This window comes from Arachis hypogaea, chromosome 3 (genome assembly GCF_003086295.3).
Source record: "Arachis hypogaea cultivar Tifrunner chromosome 3, arahy.Tifrunner.gnm2.J5K5, whole genome shotgun sequence".
Lineage (NCBI taxonomy): Eukaryota > Viridiplantae > Streptophyta > Magnoliopsida > Fabales > Fabaceae > Arachis > Arachis hypogaea.
Window position 1 is genome coordinate 1,998,903 of NC_092038.1, and position 21,635 is coordinate 2,020,537.

The 21,635-nt window shown below is 32.7% G+C and overlaps 2 protein-coding genes, 1 long non-coding RNA gene and 1 other non-coding gene across 7 annotated transcripts; 2 read left to right on the forward strand and 2 right to left on the reverse strand.

Moving 5' to 3' along the window:
• Positions 1-176: 176 nt before the first annotated feature.
• LOC112786429 (uncharacterized) lies at positions 177-4,294 on the forward strand. The gene is made up of 7 exons (XM_025829807.3): positions 177-470; positions 603-658; positions 874-1,784; positions 2,496-2,694; positions 2,806-2,991; positions 3,149-3,525; positions 3,745-4,294. The coding sequence occupies exons 1-7, from the start codon at positions 304-306 to the stop codon at positions 3,883-3,885; spliced, it is 2,037 nt and encodes a 678-aa protein (XP_025685592.1). The 5' UTR covers positions 177-303; the 3' UTR covers positions 3,886-4,294.
• A 547-nt stretch (positions 4,295-4,841) lies between these two features.
• On the forward strand, positions 4,842-4,914 carry TRNAK-CUU (transfer RNA lysine (anticodon CUU)). The gene has a single exon. It is a non-coding gene; the product is annotated as a tRNA-Lys (tRNA).
• A 655-nt stretch (positions 4,915-5,569) lies between these two features.
• On the reverse strand, positions 5,570-15,498 carry LOC112786436 (E3 SUMO-protein ligase SIZ1). Of its 4 annotated transcripts, XR_011879445.1 has the most exons (19): positions 15,241-15,498; positions 14,937-15,043; positions 14,078-14,158; positions 13,639-13,681; positions 13,029-13,101; positions 12,741-12,903; positions 12,481-12,611; positions 11,977-12,045; positions 11,338-11,425; positions 11,170-11,245; positions 10,912-10,985; positions 10,653-10,760; positions 9,056-9,217; positions 8,867-8,971; positions 8,696-8,776; positions 7,390-8,614; positions 6,852-6,906; positions 6,615-6,757; positions 5,570-6,032 (listed from the first exon to the last, which is right to left on the reverse strand). XR_011879445.1 is itself a non-coding variant. In XM_025829818.3 (18 exons), the coding sequence occupies exons 2-17, from the start codon at positions 14,958-14,960 to the stop codon at positions 6,618-6,620; spliced, it is 2,643 nt and encodes an 880-aa protein (XP_025685603.1). In that variant the 5' UTR covers positions 14,961-15,043; positions 15,241-15,498; the 3' UTR covers positions 5,570-6,032; positions 6,615-6,617. The 4 variants fall into 4 exon arrangements, 3 of the variants coding, with proteins under 3 accessions (XP_025685603.1, XP_025685610.1, XP_025685598.1); XM_025829818.3 differs by lacking the exon at positions 6,852-6,906; XM_025829825.3 differs by lacking the exon at positions 5,570-6,032 and having other exon boundaries at positions 6,100-6,757.
• A 3,335-nt stretch (positions 15,499-18,833) lies between these two features.
• On the reverse strand, positions 18,834-21,312 carry LOC112769261 (uncharacterized). Its single transcript, XR_003186438.3, has 2 exons — positions 20,692-21,312; positions 18,834-19,232 (listed from the first exon to the last, which is right to left on the reverse strand). It is a non-coding gene; the product is annotated as an uncharacterized lncRNA (long non-coding RNA).
• Positions 21,313-21,635: the final 323 nt, after the last annotated feature.

Here is a 21,635-nt window from a genome sequence, read left to right on the forward strand (position 1 = left end):
TATTATTAATTTATTATATCAATAAAAAATAAAAATAATTATTTTTTATTTTTTTTAGTTTTTAATTTTACTATTTGAAAGAATGTATTTTTTTATTAAAAATAAGAGGCTCGCAATTTTTAGATGAAAAATAAAAATTGTTTATTCATACGATAAATATTTAAACTTCGAAGTTTAAAGTTTAAAAATTAAAACCCAGTGAGTAGCTTAAAACCCCGGCAGGAACTGCATCTTCTTCTTCGTGTTGGTGTTACTGAGATCGAAACGCGAAAACCCTAGCGAGGGTAGGGTTTGAGCTCAGGCATGGCTTCTGCGTCGAATTCCAAGCCCTCAAAGTTCTCCGTTTACCAAAACGCAGCTTTCTCCGCCGTTTTGACATCTAACAGCATTCAGCCTTCCAACTATGCTCTCTACTCACTCCTCTCTTTCTTCTCCGCCTCCGCATTCGCCTTTCTCGCCATCCTCGTCAGGTGCACTCACTGTACTAAGCCACTAATTAGTGTAATTACTGTGCTAATCATTTTTAGATGTGGTTACGCGTAACGATTAGGTCTATATTTTTAACTGTTAAAGACTAATCTGCTTTGCTACATGTATTGCAGGGAAAATGGATTCATTGACATGCTGAAACTTAAAAGTGTATCCCATGTCACAGCTTGTAAGTTATCAACCTTAGCAATCACCATTGTAGCTTAATTTAGTTTAAGTTGTTCATTTTTATTGTAAGGAAAACCAAGAACAGCATACTTAATGTAGATTTAGTTGTAATGAATGAATGTGTATATATGAATGAAGACAGAAAATGCTATATTTCTCACGGTGGAAAATATATTTAAGCTTTTTCTTTTGTTGTTTTTGCCATTGAAACTTCAGATTGGCTTGTTAAGACACTGCAAATTCTTGCGGGTGTAATCTTCATGGCAACTACGTTGGCTCTTTTCAAAGTTATGTTAATTCGTAGAGCAAGACGTGGTGGTGGAGTTGTAGCTGTGCCCAAGTCCAAAGTTAATAACACTCAGATTGTTCTCAGTAAACATCAACTACAGCTTTTAGGGGCGAAGCCAAAGCTTGAATCGGTCCAATCTGACTCATCCAAGAAACCTCCCAAGTCTAAATCCCAGTCGGTGTCTTCAGATTTGCTTGTTCCACTACACCAGCCAATTACCAGCCCCTCTCGTTCCTCTCGCATTGATGCCAATGGTTCAAATTCCAACAGAGGAGCCACAGCACGTGCTATTGGCACCCCTTCAAGGTCACCTGGTTCCTCATCATCTTTGTATCTTGCTCCTGGAGTGATTTCAACACCAACTTCTGCTCAGAATTCAGCTGGAATGGATTCAGTAGTTTCAAGCCCTTGGTCTAATTCACGAGCCTCCTCTGCAAAAAGAATAACATCAGAGGAAAAGCTAGAACAGTTCTTAGCAGAAGTGGGTGAAAGAATTATTGAATCTGCAGGCAAGCTGTCTACTCCACCCCCCACAGTCCCTGGTTTTGGCATAGTGAGCCCTGGTACAGTTACAGGCTCAGGCAATACGTCTGGAACTACAAGGCTGACACCATTGAGGCCTGTGAGGATGTCTCCGGGATCCCAAAAGTTTAATACGCCTCCTAAGAAGGGAGAGGGTGACCTTCCCCCACCAATGTCCATGGAAGAATCAATTGAAGCTTTTGAACATCTGGGCATCTATCCCCAAATTGAGCAGTGGCGTGACCACCTCAGGCAATGGTTTTCTTCAGTTTTGCTTAATCCATTGATTAACAAGATTGAGACAAGTCACACTCAGGTTCTTTTTAGTCTAAACTCTTTTATGTTATTGTGTTGGCTAGGTTGTAGTCATGTTCTTTTATCCTTTTCCTCAGAAACCAAGGCGAGAGTAAAACCAACCAAGCAAAAGATCGAGTGTGTAAGTCAATATATGCGTTGGTATTGGTAACAACAATATTCAATTATCTCATGGTAATGTTTAATGTTTGGCCCCCCAAAAAAAAATTATGGAGGATTTTAGGATCAAAATGTGTGTAACTGCAATAGAAATACCTTTCAAGAGAATCAGTGTTTAGCTAATTTAATTTGTAGGGGATGAGTTCTATATTTGGATATGTAATTACCTGAGAAATAAGAGCATGGAAGATATACCACCTTGTTACTAGTATGACTATTAATACTATACCCAGCAGCTGAACACTCAAAATATTTTACATGTGCTGAAATGTAAGTTCCTGAAGTCTAATGAGCCCAACTTCTTGGATGAGCCACCCAGATAAGGCAAAGCCAGTCAAAACCTGAATTTGGCACTGTGCAGCGTAACCACACAATTTCTTACTTGTTTTAGAGGTGTCAAGTTTCCCGGTATTGAGGATTGACCATTTGAGTCTATAGTATTCGTAGAGGTTCACGCATGATTTTCTTTATGAGATTCACTTTAAATGGGTAATGCACGGAACGTCCAATATCAACTTCTGCTTCAATGGTCCTAAGATTTTCATATTCATAGGTTATACAAGCAGCTGCCAAACTTGGTATTTCAATCACAATCAGTCCATTGGGCAATGACTTGCCATCTTCTGGAACCCCTGCTACCTTGCCAGCAATTGATAAGACTCAAGAATGGCAACCAGCAATGGCTCTCAATGAAGATGGATTGCTCCATCAGTTACATTCAACACTTGTCCAAGCTATAGAGGCTTCCAAGTGTATTTTGCTTCTCATTGTTAAATTAGAACTGATTTTTTTTTGTCTTTGTTTGTAATTGCTAATAGCTTCTGAGCTCTGACAAATTCCTTTGGAACTTTAATTGCATACAGCCAAGCTGCCTGGATCTAATATGCAACTGCCCCCACAACAGACTCCTTCGGTTCCTATTATGCAGGATTGTGTGGATGCCATCACGGAACACCAAAGACTCCAAGCCTTGATTAAAGGAGAGTGGGTTAAAGGCTTGCTACCTCAAAGCAGTGTTCGTGCTGATTACACTGTGCAAAGAATCCGAGGTAGAAAGAACTGTGGATATATTGCTAATCGGTTCATTAAGTTTTCTTTTATAAATTGAAGTAGGAGTGTAGGACTATTAATGATTGATCTGATGTTGATTTTATGGCCAACACATACCTGTCTTGTCTAATTTCTAATACCTTTCTGAATTATCAGAGCTGGCAGAAGGAACCTGCTTGAAGAATTATGAATATCTTGGAAGTGGCGAAGTTTATGATAAAAAGAACAAAAAGTGGACGCTTGAACTGCCTTCGGATTCTCACTTGCTCCTGTATCTGTTCTGTGCTTTCCTAGAACATCCAAAATGGATGTTACATGTGGATGCTACATCGTATGCTGGAGCTCATTCTAGTAAGAACCCCTTGTTCTTAGGAGGCCTTCCCCCAAAGGAGAGGTTTCCAGAGAAATACATTGCTGTAATTTCCACCGTTCCTTCTGTGCTGCACCCTGGAGCATGTATCCTGGTAGTTGGGAAACAAGCTCCTCCAATTTTTGCCTTGTACTGGGACAAGAAGCCGCAATTTTCTCTTCAGGTTGGTAACGAATATACGCCAAATACTGTTGAACTCTTTTCTCTATACTATCGGAAGTCCGTACTTAAACTTGTAATGCTGTTCTTGTGCATATTCTACACATTATGAGTGAGCATGCTACAGTCCAGACGAGATAATATTGCCATCGATGGTCTTATCAACCAGCAAAATGATCATTTTATTATAGTTGAATTCTAACAATTCCATGATTCATGTCAGGGAAGATCTGCACTATGGGATTCTATATTGCTTTTGTGCCACAAGATTAAGGAAGGATACGGTGGTATCATCAGGGGCATGCATCTAGGTGCTTCAGCTCTAAGTATTCTTCCAGTCATGGAAACAGAAGCCGAAGATTGAAATCGTTGTTAACTAACAAACCATTCTGCTTTTACCCTACATGCTGACTTTAACTTGTGCAGCAAATGACATTTTTCTCACTGTAACATTTCAGAAGGGCTTGCTGCAAATTGCAGAGGTAAATTACCCCCTTTAGTGGGGTTTGATTGAAGTTAATGTTGTGTCAGATAATTCATCTTGTATCATTTCTAGGGACTTTAGAATGGCCGGCTCATTGATTTTATTGCAAGTGGATTCCTGAACTCTTGTGTCAAAAGTAAAATTTGGAGAGCTCATGAATCATGATCAAGAGATTCAGGAATAACACATTTTTGTTGGTTATATATTTGTAGGTATTAATCACGGTTCTATAAAGCTTGCATCGATATCTGTATATATTTATAATAGTCTCTCGTTTCATTTTTGGTAATATATCCATGATAAAAAGATCATGTAATAACATTTTTAGGTTTGAAAACCCTAAACAAATCTCCACTATTATGAAATTATTAACGGTTTCAACTTTAGAAATAAATAGATTTTAGAATTTTGAACTTCAAAAAATATGTTCATTGTGTGGGAGCTGACCCACACACTAAAATTATTAAGGATTTCAAACCCTTATTAAAAATGTCGGTTTATTCTAATGGGAAAGCCAAATTTTATTTTCATCAAAGTTTTCTTAACATTTTGCATTAAATAACTTGTTGAAATCTTCAAATTTTCTTAACATATTGTCTCCCCAATTTGATGTGATGCTTACTGTTGATTTGTTATCAAAACTCGTTTAACTTGGTTACACCTTTGTCACCCAAAAAAAAAAAAAAAAAAAAAAACACCTTACTAGTTACTACTTACTACACGTCTACGCCTTGCTGGTGTAAAATTATATTTGATCTAAACAATTTATTTTGGTTTAGCTAAACTCAACTTTATTTACGGATATATAAATATTAAATATACTCCATACACAACAAGCCCGTCTAGCTCAGTCGGTAGTGCGCAAGGCTCTTAACCTTGTAGTCGTGGGTTCGAGCCCCACGGTGGGCGGAAGTATTATTTTTGTATTTTTCCTCAAGTTTAGGAGCCCTTTTACTCTTTCCTTCTCCCTATTCTAATTTCTGCGACGTATTTTTAGGGTAAAAAAACACTTGCATTGTTCACCTTCAAATACTTCATTATCCGTGAGAAATTTGTTTCCTACTACTTTAGGAGACCAAAGTGATTCTTCTCCATAATGGCCAAGACATGCATGGGCAGCATAGAAAGTGCAAGGAAATATATTATTACGTATTTAGCAATTTATTTGTGATAAAAACTGACAATTATTTATATCAACGGATTTCACAAGTCATAACATCATTCAAAATAAACTACTACTGTTTGCGAAAGTTCAAAGCGTTGAGTCTTGACAAATCAATCTATAAATGAATAAAACTTTTGTACCTAGGAAAAATAATTTCATATAACAAAGTCACCCAGAACCAGAAGTTAATTTCATTCGTGGCTTTTCTCTTGTAAAAATAAAATTAATTTTGATCGTTCATAAATAAATTTACGCTATTCTAAATTTTCATAGGTAGATTATAATTTACTCAATTGTTCATCTTGAAACGCATTTATTACTTGATTTTTTTTGGGTCCATTTTAGACTTATTTTAAAACACTAAGACCATAATTAGTGTTAAATTTGAATTAACAAGAGTTCCCTTAACTAAACTGTTATTGCAGGTCTAAGTATAACCACTCAACCCTCGGCATTTATATATATACACACAGTTTGTAGGTGATTTCTAATTTTACCAAAAACTTATATAATTTAAATCAGGATACAAATGATTTCGATAACTAACAACCAGAACTACAATTTATTGATAAGATTATCATGGAACTGCTTAAGCCTAAACCATGATAGCTTCTGTGACCGTGTCCCTCATCACCCAGGTCTTGTGGGGTGTTCACACTACACATAGATGCTGTGTAGCCACATTTCTTCAACAGGCAAAGTATCACCATGAAATATTGGAATTGTTCTCCCTTCTTATGAAGAGACTCACTTTTTCAGTCATGCCAGGAAGGCTGGTGGATCAATGCATAATACAAGAGAAATATTGTCACTTGGATGCATAACCCAAGGGGGCACCTTAGTGCCTAAAATGGGTGCCTACCTGCATGGATCATAAGCAATGAGGTCGAAAAACACACATTATGACAAGGAAAAATTGCCCAAATTGGTTGAGAAACAATATTTGATTTCACTATTGAATCAAGGCTAAAAATTTACAGGTTATTTGTTCTTGGTACAGAAAAATGCAGATATAATGTTTCTATGGGGAACTCCCCACCAAATTAAAAAGTTGAACTACCATCTCTGAATGATCAACTGTACATTAAACCAGAACTATACCCCCCTAACCCCCCACCACCCAGTGATTCATCATTGAAAATTGAAGAGAACAACAGCTTGAGCCTGATCTATTAACATGTGTGGTAAGGACAACTTAAATATCAAGCATAAAGAATTAAGAATCTTTATAGCAAACATCTTTGCCAACAGGGTAGAAGTAAATATGTTGGCAGGGCATATCTGCAGCTCTATTCCGATGGAGATGCCTCAGAATAGAGATGCCTTGGACATCAACCGCTGTTTCATGAGGATCAAAAATGCCTCCCAACTTCCTTCACTTACTAAATACAAAATCTGGCATTAAGGAGAGTGCCTAAATATCTTGAGACACAAGGTCTGATACCTATTATTCAGAATCTGAGTCGATAGAAAGATACAAGCGTGGCCTTACAGAACGCTTTTGGCGAGGAAATGAAAATGGGCTATCTGATCTTTGTCTACTTGACTTGTCGGATCTAGCATCATTCATACCAAGAAGCAAAGATGCTGCATGAGAAGAAATAATCAGTCAAGAAAATGAAAAGAAATGTCAAACTGCATTAATACATGACAGAGTATATTTACGTAAGGGAATGAAAACCTCTAAAACTTTGCCTAGAAGTTAGCATCCTTTACATCTTCAATTGATACATTTTCTACATGAGCAAAAAAAATAATGGGCATTTGGGTCATTTGTCAAACAAGATTAAACTCAATATGTTGCTTTTCTAATGCAAGAATATGATATAGAAGAATAATATAACTAAACAGATTATGTATGTGTTTTCGCACCGTATTTTAATGAAGAGATGGTTGATATTGTACTTTTGGCAAAAAGATATAAGCATATGTTACAAGGATGACTACTTAGCAGTCATTTTACAATTTTACAGAGACAGGCTGACAGGCAAATTATTATTTTCCTAAGATAGTAATATATATTTCATAACCATAATTTACGAACTTCATAGTAAAAGTATTAATTCTTTTATCAATTAGTGTATATTTTAGTTTTCTCTCTCCATAAAAAATATGCTTAAAGACCCAGCTAACCGTATATACTTGGTATAGTTTCCAATAAGAGTAACTTCCACTACTAATTAAGGAAATAATATAATTAGGGATATGGAGTCACAAACCAGCATCATCCATATTGGTATTTGCGGCACCTTCTCTAGCTAGATCTCTGGGTGCGATTTGAAGTCCAGAATTCAACCCATTTTGAGTGGAAGCATCACCATTTGTACCAGCAGCACCACCACCAAGACTAAGAGATATCCAATCCTCATTTAGGACACCATTAGATATATTTGCCTGATCTCTCAATTCATGTTGCACTGATGGTTCAGCAGGTCTTGTGGGGAGGAAAATTTGAAGTGAGGGGTCATCTCCCCCAAATGCCAATGGATTGTCAACCAATCCAACATTTAAATCAGCATCCGATCGACCAGCAGAGGAATCTGGTATAAGACTACCAGACCCCAAACCAGCATCCGGAGCCAATGCATAACCATTCAATGAAGATGAGCAATTCATAGGACCATGCTGCAAATGCACCAATGCATCTGACACATCTGCATCAGGACTAAATAATTGGAATCCTGGGCCAGCCTGAGTTCCAGGTGGTAAGGACCACAAACCAAAATCATCATCATTAGGGAAAAGTCCTAAGCATGAATTACCACCAAGATTAGTGTGCTCTTCATTATACGAATCAACAATTCCAGGCGGTGGCACTGAGTAACCATCTTCAGTTTCGTTGTTCTTATAGGTAATTGCAGGAGATACCAATAAATCATTCTCTTCTTCAGAATCACTAAGAACAATAACTTCTGCACCACCTACCTGAGCAGAAGTGTTATTTGCAGTATAATCATATGATAAATTAACATTATTGAGATATGGAGAATCCATCTCAATTCCGTTGGTGGTAGAATAATCAATATGCCCACCACCACCACCACCCCCACCCCCACCCCCACCCTGATTTACACTGGGATCATCACCATCACTACTGCTCATTGGAATAACCACTTCATGATTTCCAAATACCTCTTTCAATCTATTACCAGAAGAGGTGTTTGTGTCCTCAGGTTTGCTGACTTCCCAAAGTCCATCGCGATTCTTCCTAATGCCAAGCTTTAAGCCAGTAGGACTGTCTGAAACACCCTCCTGTTTGACCAGCTTCAAAGCTTCCACTCTTCTGCCTTCTCCATCAGCTGAAACACAGAGGGACCCGTCAGGGAAGTGCCACTGTGCAAGATTCCCCAACTCCAGGCGCTCACTTTCACTCTTGGTCTTAACACGCCAAGAACCATCAGGCTTCACCTCAATATCTGTAACCTCCTCACCACAGTTTGTCATCTGTAACAGCAAAACAATTTAATTATAATTATCGCTCCATCAAATATACAATTTACAAAGACGAATTATTTTGAAAAATACCCGAGAAGTGATGCGATTGAAATAGGGATCAATAATGATATTCTCCAACGCATAGTTTTTGAGACATATTGGGCACTGCCACTGCAGAAACAATTTAATGCTTATCAGAGAGGAAAGAGGAGATTACTTGAGGTGGATTAGGCACACCAACCATCTTTATTACAGTATTACCTTCCTTGACCTTTGGTTCATTTCCACAAAAACTTCAAGATCAAAACATCCCATGTGAATACAAGGCTTGAATCTACCTGCAATCTTCATCCTTGAACCACTCATCTATTTCACCAGATTGTAGAAAATTTTAGTACCTGAACTTATTGAACAAAATAGAGTAAGAAATCCCAAACATGAAAGCCTTACCGGACAACGAAGGCTGATGCTAAAAGTGTCTGAAACCACTTCCAAATCACTGTCACTGTCAGCATTATCATCTTCATTTCCACCTCCAACACAACGACGAACTCGTGCAAGAGCATCATCAAATTGTTCACCTTCAGGTTCCTTTGGAATTATGTTTAGGATCTGAACAACAGATACTCAATTATTTCACAATAATGGGGAAAAAAATAATCATACCAGAGCAACAGCTACAAACAAGAAAAAAAAATCAAATCATAACTTAAAACTGTATTTGACCAGTAGATTTAACAGTGTGACAAGCCCTAAAGTGAGACAGCAATTACACAGAAAATCCAGTTAAAGTCAGTATACTTGGTTAACAACCAGAAACCAAATCTATTTATCTAACTTTTCAAGAAAAAGTAAGCTTCGATGTCTGGTGGACTAGACACCAAAAGCTTAGATTTAGCTAACTGAACCAAACCTCAAATGATCAGGATTTATGAGGCCTGCACAATTTGCTACCATACGTTCCATTTTATTTGAACAAACATCTTCCTTGGTACCTAGGCTAGGTGGAACTTCGGTTCCAATATTTGTGTTCTAATAGCTATTGAAAAATCGCAACAGAAAATAGAAAAGGAAAACAGTTCTCATGTTCCTAATTTTAAGAAATCAACAAAAATAGAACAAACATAAGAACTTCACTCCGTCATAGTTGAATCAGGAATATTAAGACCTGTGCTCAGAATTCTGAATTGGAAGTTAAGATTCATAATCAATTTTAAAAGTATTTTTTTTTTACAATTTACTAAGGCATAAAACGTATTATAGAAATTAACTTTTTGAATATTTTATTCTTTGGAATCATTAATTTCCTTAGATTTATTTCCTTTTATAATATACGCTATAAACAGTTGCTTTGTGATCCCCTCTCTCCGAAATCATAGAAACCAAAACCCTATTTTCCCACTAACCCATCTACTGTTCTCTGCCGCTGTCAACCTCATCCAGAAAACTGACCCATCTCGCAACCCACCACCCTTGCAACTGGTCCACTGTCCAACCACCAAAGGCTCACAATCACGGGGGTTGCCACCCTCCCACAGTCATCGCTGATTTACTGCATCTATCAGTCTGGACAGCATTGATAGTACACCCTTGATCCAAGAGATTTGTCGTATTTACAAAACTCTACACCAAGAAGATATGGTCACACTAGCCATCACTTCCTTGCCTTGTTTGTGGAGAGTGGCTGTTTAGTTCACAACCCTCCAAGATCTACCACTAGAACTGCATCATCACCAGATAGTCGTCGTTTGGCTCCAAAATAACCAAACCATAGGAATTCTGTGATTCTCACACAATTACATCAATTCAACACATGATTCTTCTGATAAAACAGCAATATTGATTGATTGATTGATTGATTGGGTGAGACTTCCATTATGTCACATGAATCAAATTGCAGCTCAGATTATTTAGACTACAATGCTTTGGATAGATATTATAAAGAGGTAATTAGACAGCAAACTCTCCATTCCAATACAAAGCTGGATTGAAGGTACACATTCAAAGAGTTATATTAGCATTTTAATCAGCTTAGAATACAATATACCTGTTGCATGCTGCGCCTTTTAACAATACGGACCCCCACACAAAAAATGCGAGCATCACATCCTGTTAAGGTAATCTTATTAATTCCGTCTTTTGTATATGGCGTGATCTGACAAGGAAAAAATACAGTAAGACATTTAATAAAACCAGAAGAAATCTTTTATTGCATAAAAACTATATCCAATAGAAATGGCATTTACATAGAAAATCAGCCCTTGTTAGAACTAAAATTGGTACAACATAATTGACAACAAACTTACAATTGGACCATCATCACGCCCATTAGCCCCAAGTAATTGTGAACCAGGTCTGTTAATTGCACGAACAGGAACACCTGTTCAAGGATAGAGTTTAAAATACAACCACAATGAAGACCACTCAGTACACACACATTTGATGTTTAACTTTAATGAGCTTAAATTTGCTCAACAAAATATGAAATTCAAAAATAGATCAATATAACTAAATAAAATCCAAACTGGAAACAAGAGCAACTTATATAATTATATTAAACATACCATTGACCTGTAGGTCTGTATACTGTGGCCACTGCATCCTGAATGAAACCTTGTCGTTCAGAAGCATACACCAAGCCTAAATATGGTGTCATTAATAACTGAACAAACTATATAAAAAAAGTCTACCAATTAATCTACCAGCACTTAAATACCACTATTAAAACCAACCTGAATATCAAATTCTGGTTTTGATACCAAGTCCTTGTCTGCTCTTGTCAATTGAAATGTTCTATCCACACTCTGCATTGGGTTGGATCTGAAAAAGAAATATGAGTATATGATTAAGGATCCATCTAAAAGCCGCATTGAAAATTAAATTTAACCATAGAAACAGATAATTGATTGCATGGGACATGGTCATTGGGTATCACAGTGTGTCTTGAGAAGAAAACCAAGTTTCCTAGCCCACCTCCATTTTACGGAGATTTAAAAGCATTGGTATGAGCGGAACAGAAAAGAGAAGCCAAAATAAGTTTCCTACTTGATCAACAAAAGCAAATTCAACCGCTAATGAATTTTATTGAACAAGATATAAATAATAGCTAGCATTAATATTATGATCAATGCAAAGTGTAAAATACTTGTTTATATAATATATAATACCCCAAGAACTTTGAATCTATCACTTTTTTTTTACATCTTTCTACCATTGTGGAGATTTAGTACATTATACATTCTCAGTGATACTACCTTCTACCAAATTCCAAGGCACACAACATAATTAGAAAATGCATTCACCTGGCCAAGACACACAAAAATCTCAATCACACGAACTACATCTAATTTCAATATATCCAGTGTACTCACCCATCAGTTGGATTACTTGTTATGCTCAACTTCACAGGAAACAAGGGGTGTCCCATTGAAACCCAAAACCTGTAACAGAATAAACAGAAATAAATAGATATGTAACAGCAAGAAAATGAAATGCTAAATAATATGAGTAGAAAATTTTGGTCAACTACAAGAATACAGCAGATAAAGTAAGGGAAGATCCATTCAATATGCCAGGCAAACAAAAGAACAAAATATTCAAATCCTTGATGGGAAAGATAGTATATAATTCTGAAGCAACAAGTTGAGTGGCAAACTCAATAAGTATCCATGTAGGATAGAGATAACTAAAAGATTACTACTAAAACCACTTCATCATAACAACGGTGAAATCAACGTCAGGAAATTCAAGATCACATTATAGGCAAATGTCAACCAGCACAATCCCTTGAAGGCATAAACACATTATGAAAAAATTCAACTTTATTTTGTCCATTGCATATTATATATATAAACATGAAGGAAATGTAAACATACGGGTCTGCACGGCTGAGTCTGCAGAGTTCACAATAAAATTTATCAGGTACTGGCAGGACACCTTCCATAGGTTTTTCTGGAACAATAACACAATTTATGTGCTGCCACACATGGCATCGTGGATCGTCACACTGCAATAAGATGAGAAAAAAAGAAATTCCATAATGAAATGTCGAATATAGGAAACAAGAGGTCCTATTGAAAGTACGTGCAATTTAAAAGAACATCTGCAAATGCACAGAATATATCGAATATTACACCTTGACCAATGGATCTGTATCCAATGTACTTCCGCAGATACAGCGAATCTTTGTATCTGATTGAAAGGAATCATCTTTTTCACCTTTAATTTTCACATTACTGCTATCTGAGGCTCCCTGTCCCTTTGATGCAAGGTCAGTGGCACCAGATATCTGCATTTTTCTGGGCCAAGAAAAAAAGGTGAACAAAGAACCAACATAAACCAGACACAAATATATGCACCGCATATGACTATCTAAGTATTTTATATCAAACAGAATACCATCAAACTTGTTGCCAAGACTTACCTATACGTGTCGTCCACTAATTTTGCCACCTGTTCTTTTCCAATAGCATTCTTCTTGGCAAACATTTTGGATACTGGGGGAAAAGTGACAAGTTGGTTAAGTTTAACAGAACAATGAGAGAGGAACACAAGAAAACTAACTCCGCATATTAAAATCATGAAATAGTGCACAAATGCCGAATAGGTCAAATGTTTATGATTGACCACACTGCATCTGAGAAAAAGTTGCCAAGATTCCTAAACTATGTCAAACCAGCTTTAAACATAAATTTGAGGCACAAATAAAGCCATGACGGGAACAAACAGCTCAGAATTTTCAAACCAACAACAAGGGCTAACTATTGCCACAAATGAAACTACTACATGACCTTACCAAGAGACTCCCATCAAAACTTGAATAAAATTCAACACAAACTAAAATTGCAAGTTCAGCTAGATATTGGAAAAACATGTAGAAATTTTGAAGGAATTAAAAATTTAATTCCTGACTCTGTTATACTTTTGCTGTATATGGATTTTATCTAAAATTATTATAAAAATAAATAAAGAAACATAAGGCAGTGTTAGATCCTAAGATTGACCTACTTTTCGTTTGTGCATATAGTTTTTACCTTGATCATCTGAGAGCATAGATAGTATCCGATCAACAAGATCCTACAAAAGATGAAGAATCAACATCATTCATTGTATCATCCTAAGATTCCAAGACATCAAAAGGCAATAATGCATGGGATTCAAACCAAAGTTACAACAGTCACAAAAACAAAAACATTATTGCCTGTATTCATCAATTTTAAGAGTAGCAGACTCATATTAATAGTGAGACACGTATGCTCTTTACGCACGTAAGATGTGAATGCAGTAATCCAAATTCAATTAACATAGGTGAAAATGGCAAAATACAAAAGATCAGATTGATAAATCAATGAAAGAAATCGTGGTTCTGATCTGTTTCGCATCACCCACATTCCACAAGAACCACGAATCAGAACATAAACACTATAAATTGGGGTTTTGGAGGAAAATCCATATCAAGTTTTGTTATCTCACCTGCTTTTTTCCCTGCTTTGAAAGGCCCAACTGCGTGAGGACATCTTTGAGCTCTTTTATTCGAAAATATGCCAATTTTTCCTACAAGAGATGCCATTAAATCAGTAAAGTCGAATGACAAATCACAATGATTAATATATCGCAGTGCATACAACCCAAAAAAAAAAAAGAAAAATGCCACAGCATGAAGTATTCAAACCATCAAATTGTCCATGATGTATCCGCTATTAAATTACTAGTTTACATTGTCATTGGAAAAAAAAAGAAAAAGGAAAAAAACGGTTAATGAAAAAATGGAAAACATAAAAGGGAAAAAACGATAAAACCTTGGTTAACCATGATAATTCCCTATAAAGAAACGAAACTAGATAAAAACTAAAACCCAACCAATGACCAAGAGTTCGAGGCACACGAGGCAGCTTCCTGAAAAATTGTCTTTCGGTATCAATGTAAATCAAAATTCAAAAAATCAAATTCCTACTACAGGTCCCTATTTCCTCTAGTCCTCGGATAGCCAATTACCAAGAAAAATCAAAGATTTACTCTGCATTAATACTCTTACAAAATAAACCAAGCAAGCATACAATTTGCACCCAAAAAGTAGTATCCAGAGAATCCATTGAACTAGCCATTACCAAAAACCAAATTAAACCACACAAAACGGTAACCAGTTCCCTCAAGTCATGCAAAATTAAATGAACCATTTCCAATTTACTAGGAACCCTCTAGAAATTATGTTGAGGAACTATAATACCATCACTAAATCAGGATCACAAATTACAGAAGAAAAATTAAAAAAAATCCTAAAACCTTAAAACCCCACAACTATATTGTTAAGGTGAAGCCTTTAATCACTTACCTTGCAACTGGATGCCAAATCCATCTCCACAAACCCGATAATTCAGCACAGGATCAATCAATCGAACAGCAAAGGTACAGAATCTAACGCATGCTGACCCAACCAGTCTAATCAAATCAACCCAAAAATTAAGAATCAGCAATCAATCAAATCACAAAGCAAAAGTACTACAAATTCTAAGTAAAAAATAATTTAAAAAAAGGATAATTAACCGCACAAAAAGAAAAAATTGGAGGCCAAATCATAGAAATAGAAATTATTGGGAATTAGGGTTAGGGTACAAGATAGGAGTATGTATGCTTACACCGACTTTGGGGATGGTGGCTGGTTTGATGGCGTGTTTGTGTGTTTTTGACCGAAGAGAATAGAAGCGAAAAAGAGACCAAAATCAGAAAAATGAATCTGCACTTAACAATGCCAAAACGAAAAGTTTCGGACCTATCGCCGATTATTCAATCCGGTTTTGTGCGGCCAACAGGTCCGGGTTGCGTTTCCCTGCGCTCTCGTGCAAAGATTATCGTGAATGCTACTTGAATTGTTCAAATCCCTTTGGATTAAGAATAATCAAATAACATTCACCATTCAATAATATCAATATAATTTGGACTAAATATTAATTTTATTTTTAAGAAATCTCCTATATAAAAGAATTTTACATTAATATTTAATTTTATGATATTATTGAATCAATAAAAATAATTCATTTTTAAAGAAATTTATATTATTATTCAATTAGATTTACACGTTTAAATTATTTCGTATGAAAATTAGTTATTTGCTAATGGAATGATAGTGAAGACTTGTATGCAATTGTTTTTATATAAAATTAATAGTTAAAAATTGTTAAATAATACTATTAATTTTATATAAAAAGTGAAAACAACTACATACGAATTTCCAAATGTGATAATACATGTAGTGGCGGAACTTAGTTCACACGAGAGGCCATAGTTCTCTCAAATTTTTTATAAAAAAATTAGTTGTACTTTTTTAAAAGATAAAAAATAGTTTAATTAGATTAAATACTTTATTATGACTTAAAGTACTCAATAAATTCAATAAACAACACTCCCTCTATCTTTAAATTCAAATATAAAAAATTAGATCTTTTTTATTTATTTTATTTAATATTATTTTATATTTTACTGTTTATTTAAATTAATTTTCAATATGATAAAAATAATAGAATATTTAATAAATATTAATATTATTGTATTTGTATAGATTGATAAAAAAATTCAATAAATATTATAAATTTTAATATTTGTCCTTCTAACTTCTTCTTTATATATTCAAATTTTTATATAAAATAATAATAAAAAATCAAAGAATTGATGCATTTTTTAAGAGGAATGCTAATATTTAAGAAGGAGAACATATATTTTTTATAATATAAACACATGTAGATAGTTCTTCTATTTTAATGAATCACGAAGAAAGTGAGATACGATCTTTAAAAGTTCAAAAAGTTACATCTGATGAGTTTGACCTTAATTTTTTGGAATGAGACCCTGGAAAACGGCTTTAAATTTGGCAATATCACCCAAACCAGAGAAATGATATTAGACGAGCTTATCTTAAATGGGTCCATATCAAAAGCATCTTGAAAATTATTCTCTATCTGGCTCCCAAAATTTTGTTTCAAGTTCCGCCAGTGAATACATGACTAGTTGTTTGTATAAAACTCTTTTATACTTTTTTTTCATTGCTCACTCGGATTAATCTATCATGGATTGAATTTCTATTTAAAGTTTGTAAATGATTTATTGTATATACAATATCGTAGGGGTGCACATGGGGTCGGATTCACCTTAACTAAGACCCGATACTAACTAATGACCATATCTATTTTTTGAAACCTTATCCGACACTAGATCCAGTGAAATCACACTATTTTCTTATCATACTAAAACCGAGTCTATACCGAATGAAATTTGGATCTTGATAAACTTTATGCCAAAAATTATAATAACATTTATTTATAAAGAAGAAAAAACTTACTTGTTATTGAAAAGTTGATATACATATTTAGACTTGAGTGTGTTTATAAATTCTAATTTTATAATTCTTTAATCTATTTCTAAGAAAAAATCTAAGGGTCAACACTTTTATTAAAATCTAGCCAGCACTTAACCATAAAAAAGGGAGTGTGATATCACATCATTAGATGTAATCTCACACCATTAAAAATTCTAATGATTATTAATTGATGGTTACAAATCACAAAATGTGCTGCCATGTTACCACTGCTATTTCTAATTCAATAAGTTTGATTAAAAATAAAACAGTAAGATTGGAATTAATTTTAAAAAAATATACCTTTTATAGTTCATCACGACATCAACAAAATTTGGATCTTACATCTTTTGAACCTCTAATTTTTTTAAAACAATTATGTTACAACACTGCAACATTCACATAATAATTAGTCTAATAATAATTTAAAGTCTGATAATAATAATTAAGTCAATTACAAAATGGCATAGTCTAATTTATAGCTCAAATGACATAATCTTCTCATATTCACTTAAAAGATCGCGAATTTGAATCTTATTATCTTTAAAAAAAATAGTCAATTACACACCGAAATACATATTTAAAGTCTTATGAGTACAAAATGTAAATTTTTTTCTATGCAGGCTCAATGGGACGAGTCCGAATCCGAAGCCGATTTAATAAATTAGTCGAATCATTTATTAAAACTTCAGGATCTTACTGAGTCACAATGAAGCCATGCCAAATTAGCCTCAAAGTAATTGGATCCGGGTCAATTTTTAGGTTGGACCGACCCATGAACACCTCTACATCACCGGACTCAAATTTTCAATACTTATTTAAGCAGACAAGTAAATTGACCATTTAATCAACTTAAACCAGCTATAAAATTCTTTTATAGCATATTAACAACGAAAATGTTTGGTAACCAAAGAAAATCAGCCAAAATCAACCAGAACTTGTTTTATTTAGCATTTATTAATTGTCGCGATAATTAATAAATGTTAAATAAGGCAAGTTCTGACTGTTTTTTTGTCTACCTAGCATTATACATGAAAGTTGATTTTTTTTAATTCATCGTTTAATAAATTTAATTGAATAACCACTATTCATAATTTGAAGCCTATTAAAATTAAACTTTTATATTATTTATAATAATTTATAATACAGTATACATGAAGTAAAATCTCAAATTAGTTATTAATAAACTTCACTCCTAGCTAAATTTAATCTTGAATTTTTAGTTAATCCAATGTGGTCTTTCAAATTAACTTTCTTAGCCCAAGTTTATTCCTCTGACGAGCTTCTCATCTTAAATTCTTAATTATCTTCACTCTCAAATCTCATAGCTCTCTCTCTCTTCTCATAGCTCTCTCTCTTTGTCATGTCCCTCAATCCCCAACCTGCAAACCAAACACATTTAGCCCATTTTCAAAGAAACCAATGGGTTGTTAAAATAAGAAATTGTACCAAATTCTCACTTTAAATTATTCCAGCTATAACTTTTTTTTAAATTTTGATACACTCTCGGTGTATAATAGTTTTATACGTGCATCCAATTACGTAACGTCACATTAATCGCATGAATGATCATCCAAAAAATGAATGTGATTGTACGACTATGTAAAACTATTTATACTGTTAATGTATTAAAATTAAACTCGTAATATTTGAGCTGCAAATTAAAATGATCTTTGAAAAAATTTATTGTTTAAAATCGTGTCTGGTATATTCAAATTTTTTTAAGATTTCCTTCTTTGTTCCCTCTTCTTAATTTTATTTCATCATCGTCACTATCACAACATCAATATCAATACTAACATAATGAAATAAATTGAATAATTGTATTATATATAAAATAAAATTTATAGATTAAAATTAAACGTGTCTAATTCAACTCAATTTAAGGGGAAAAAAAAACGCACACATTATATATTTATAAACTATATAAATATTACATACTTAAATGATAGCTAAATATTCTGGTTGCAATTGGCATGCTACATTACGCATGATTCGATAAGATAATACTATATGTGATAATAATTTCCCCTATTTTAAAATAAATAAATAACTATGTGATGATAACTTTATAGACTTAATTTTTTTTTTGTTGACTTATAGCTTTGTAGACTATATATAGTTTAAGTGCACATTATTTAAAATTAAATTGTGTTTGTTGAATGATCAAATTAATATCTGCTTAGGGAAAATGATTATTTTGCGATATTGATATGGATTATATTAATAATGCAAATGCTTTTGGCTTTGTTTGGAGTATTTATTAAATCTCAACTCTCCCTGCATGCAACAAATTAAATAGATATTAGGTCTTAGTGCACAACAATAATTATATTAATAATGCAAATGCTTTTGGCTTTCTTTGGATATAGGAGAGAAAATTAAAAAAAAGAAAATAAAAAGAAAGAAAATGAGAAGACAGAAAATAGAAAAATAAATAAAATTATTTGTGTGTTGTTTGAATGAAGAAAAAATGAATAAAAAAATAGAGAGAACTTTTTTTTTATTTGGATGAAAAAAATGAGAAAAAAGAAAATCTAATGGTATAAAATTACATTAATATTCTTATAATAAAATAAAATAAAATATAAATATTTTTATTTATTTATATTTTATTGCATTTTATAAATATTATAAAATATTATAATTTTATATATTTTATTTAAATTATTTATCTAATACATATATAATGTTTAAATGTGAATTTTATTATAATAATGTATTAAAACTATTAAAATTAAATTGATATTGATAATTATTAATAATAATAAAATTATGGATAATATTGTAAATATATAAAAAGTAACATTTTCCTTCTTGTTTTCTTACTTGTAATGAATGAAAATTTTTTTTGATGAAATTTACACTAAAATGTTTCTCTTTTTTTTATTTTCTTTATCATCCAAACAAAGAAAAATAAAATTTTTTACTCATTTTTCTTCCATCCTTTTTCTTTTCTCTTATTTTCCCATAAATCAAACATAGTGGTAAACTCGAATCGTGTAAGGCATCATATATAGAAACCAAGCTAGTATAATAAAATAAATTCAAAGCTAAAAAAACTGAATTTGAAGCATTTTATTTTATATATTATTTACGGCTATTTTAAGTTCCATGATTTCTTTAAAGGTTGAAATCTTGTCTTAACCATAATATTCAAACTAGATTCTAATTTCATTCCTATTTTTTAAAATATTTTTTTTCAAATGTTTCATTTCATTTCATTTTATTTATTTTGTTAAAATTAAATTTTTCTTTCAAAAATTTTTTTCTACTGTTAATAATGTAGTTGTGGTAATTTGATAGTAAAAATAACATAATAATAATAATAATAATAATAATAATAATAATAATAATAATAATAATAATAATAATAATAATAATAGAAGAAGAAGAAGAAGAAAAATAATATTTTTGAAAGAAATTAATTTTAACTAAAAAACAAAAAATATATGATAATATTACAACCGAAATTAAGATAAAATTTAAAATTTTCCTTGTGGTTGTGCTGGTCACATAAATAAATACCTTATATGCTTTTTAAACACAATTCAATCAATTTTTTTACCACAATTCAAGGAGGATGCATTTAGATTGTGTTTTCAGTTTTAATATTTTCTGTTTCTAGGAGAAAAAAATAATAAAAATATTTTTTGTATTTATAAAAAATAAAAAATATTAAAAATAAAAACAAAAATAAGATTAAAAATAAAAAAAAAATACAAATACGAATACTTACCATATTATTAAAGAACTAGCTGAGTTTTTCAAAGCATTTTGTAATGCATTTCATGAGCTCTAGTGGTGTTTGACTCCAATATTTCTCTATGCAATTTTGTATACACTCTCTCAACTTGCCTGCAATATAATAAGATGGAGTCCCAAGTTGTTTAGGAATAATAATGTCATAGCTTCTCATATTGCAAACCTTAATGCATCCTAACAACTCTTTTGGATCATCAAAATTCTCTTTTTTGCAGTAGTAATTACATGCATTATGCTCATCCCAATACTTTTTATTAGGACTAATTTCATGAAACTCAGCAATAACAAAATAAATAACCACTCCAATAATAGTAAGGAACTTTATTTGTGCATGTATTACACTCTTCGTAGTCATATCTTTCTTTTTTTTTTTCTCATAATAAGATATGATATGCCAAGTTTTTATACAAGTTTAAACTTTGATTATTATAGAATTAGGAAATTCTTTGTTTGAGATTTATGTCGTCCCTTCCCTATATTAAAGTTGTAAAACGCATATTATTAAAAACAAATTAAATCTCATTGTAAGCAAGTGTTGTTTAGTGTATTCTATAATTTTGATTAAGGTTGTTTGCCCCTTGAGTTTAATGAATTCTAAAAGATTATATTATTACACAATAGTGTTATTTGGTGTTTTGTAACAATATGTACAATACATTATATATATGAAATATTGTGATTTCAATATTTCTGACCTGCTGAAAAGGACAAAAAGATTTAAGGATAGAGTATATTTTTTGTCTTTAATATTTAATTTTATTCTGTTTTGTTCTTAATGTTTTTTATTTATTCAATTTTGTCATTAATAATATTTCGATTCAAAACTACCCTGAACAATTTAAATTTTATCTCTAACATTTTAGATGGAGTTAACGTTTAGAAATAATTCTGATATAAATAAAAAATATTAGGGATAAA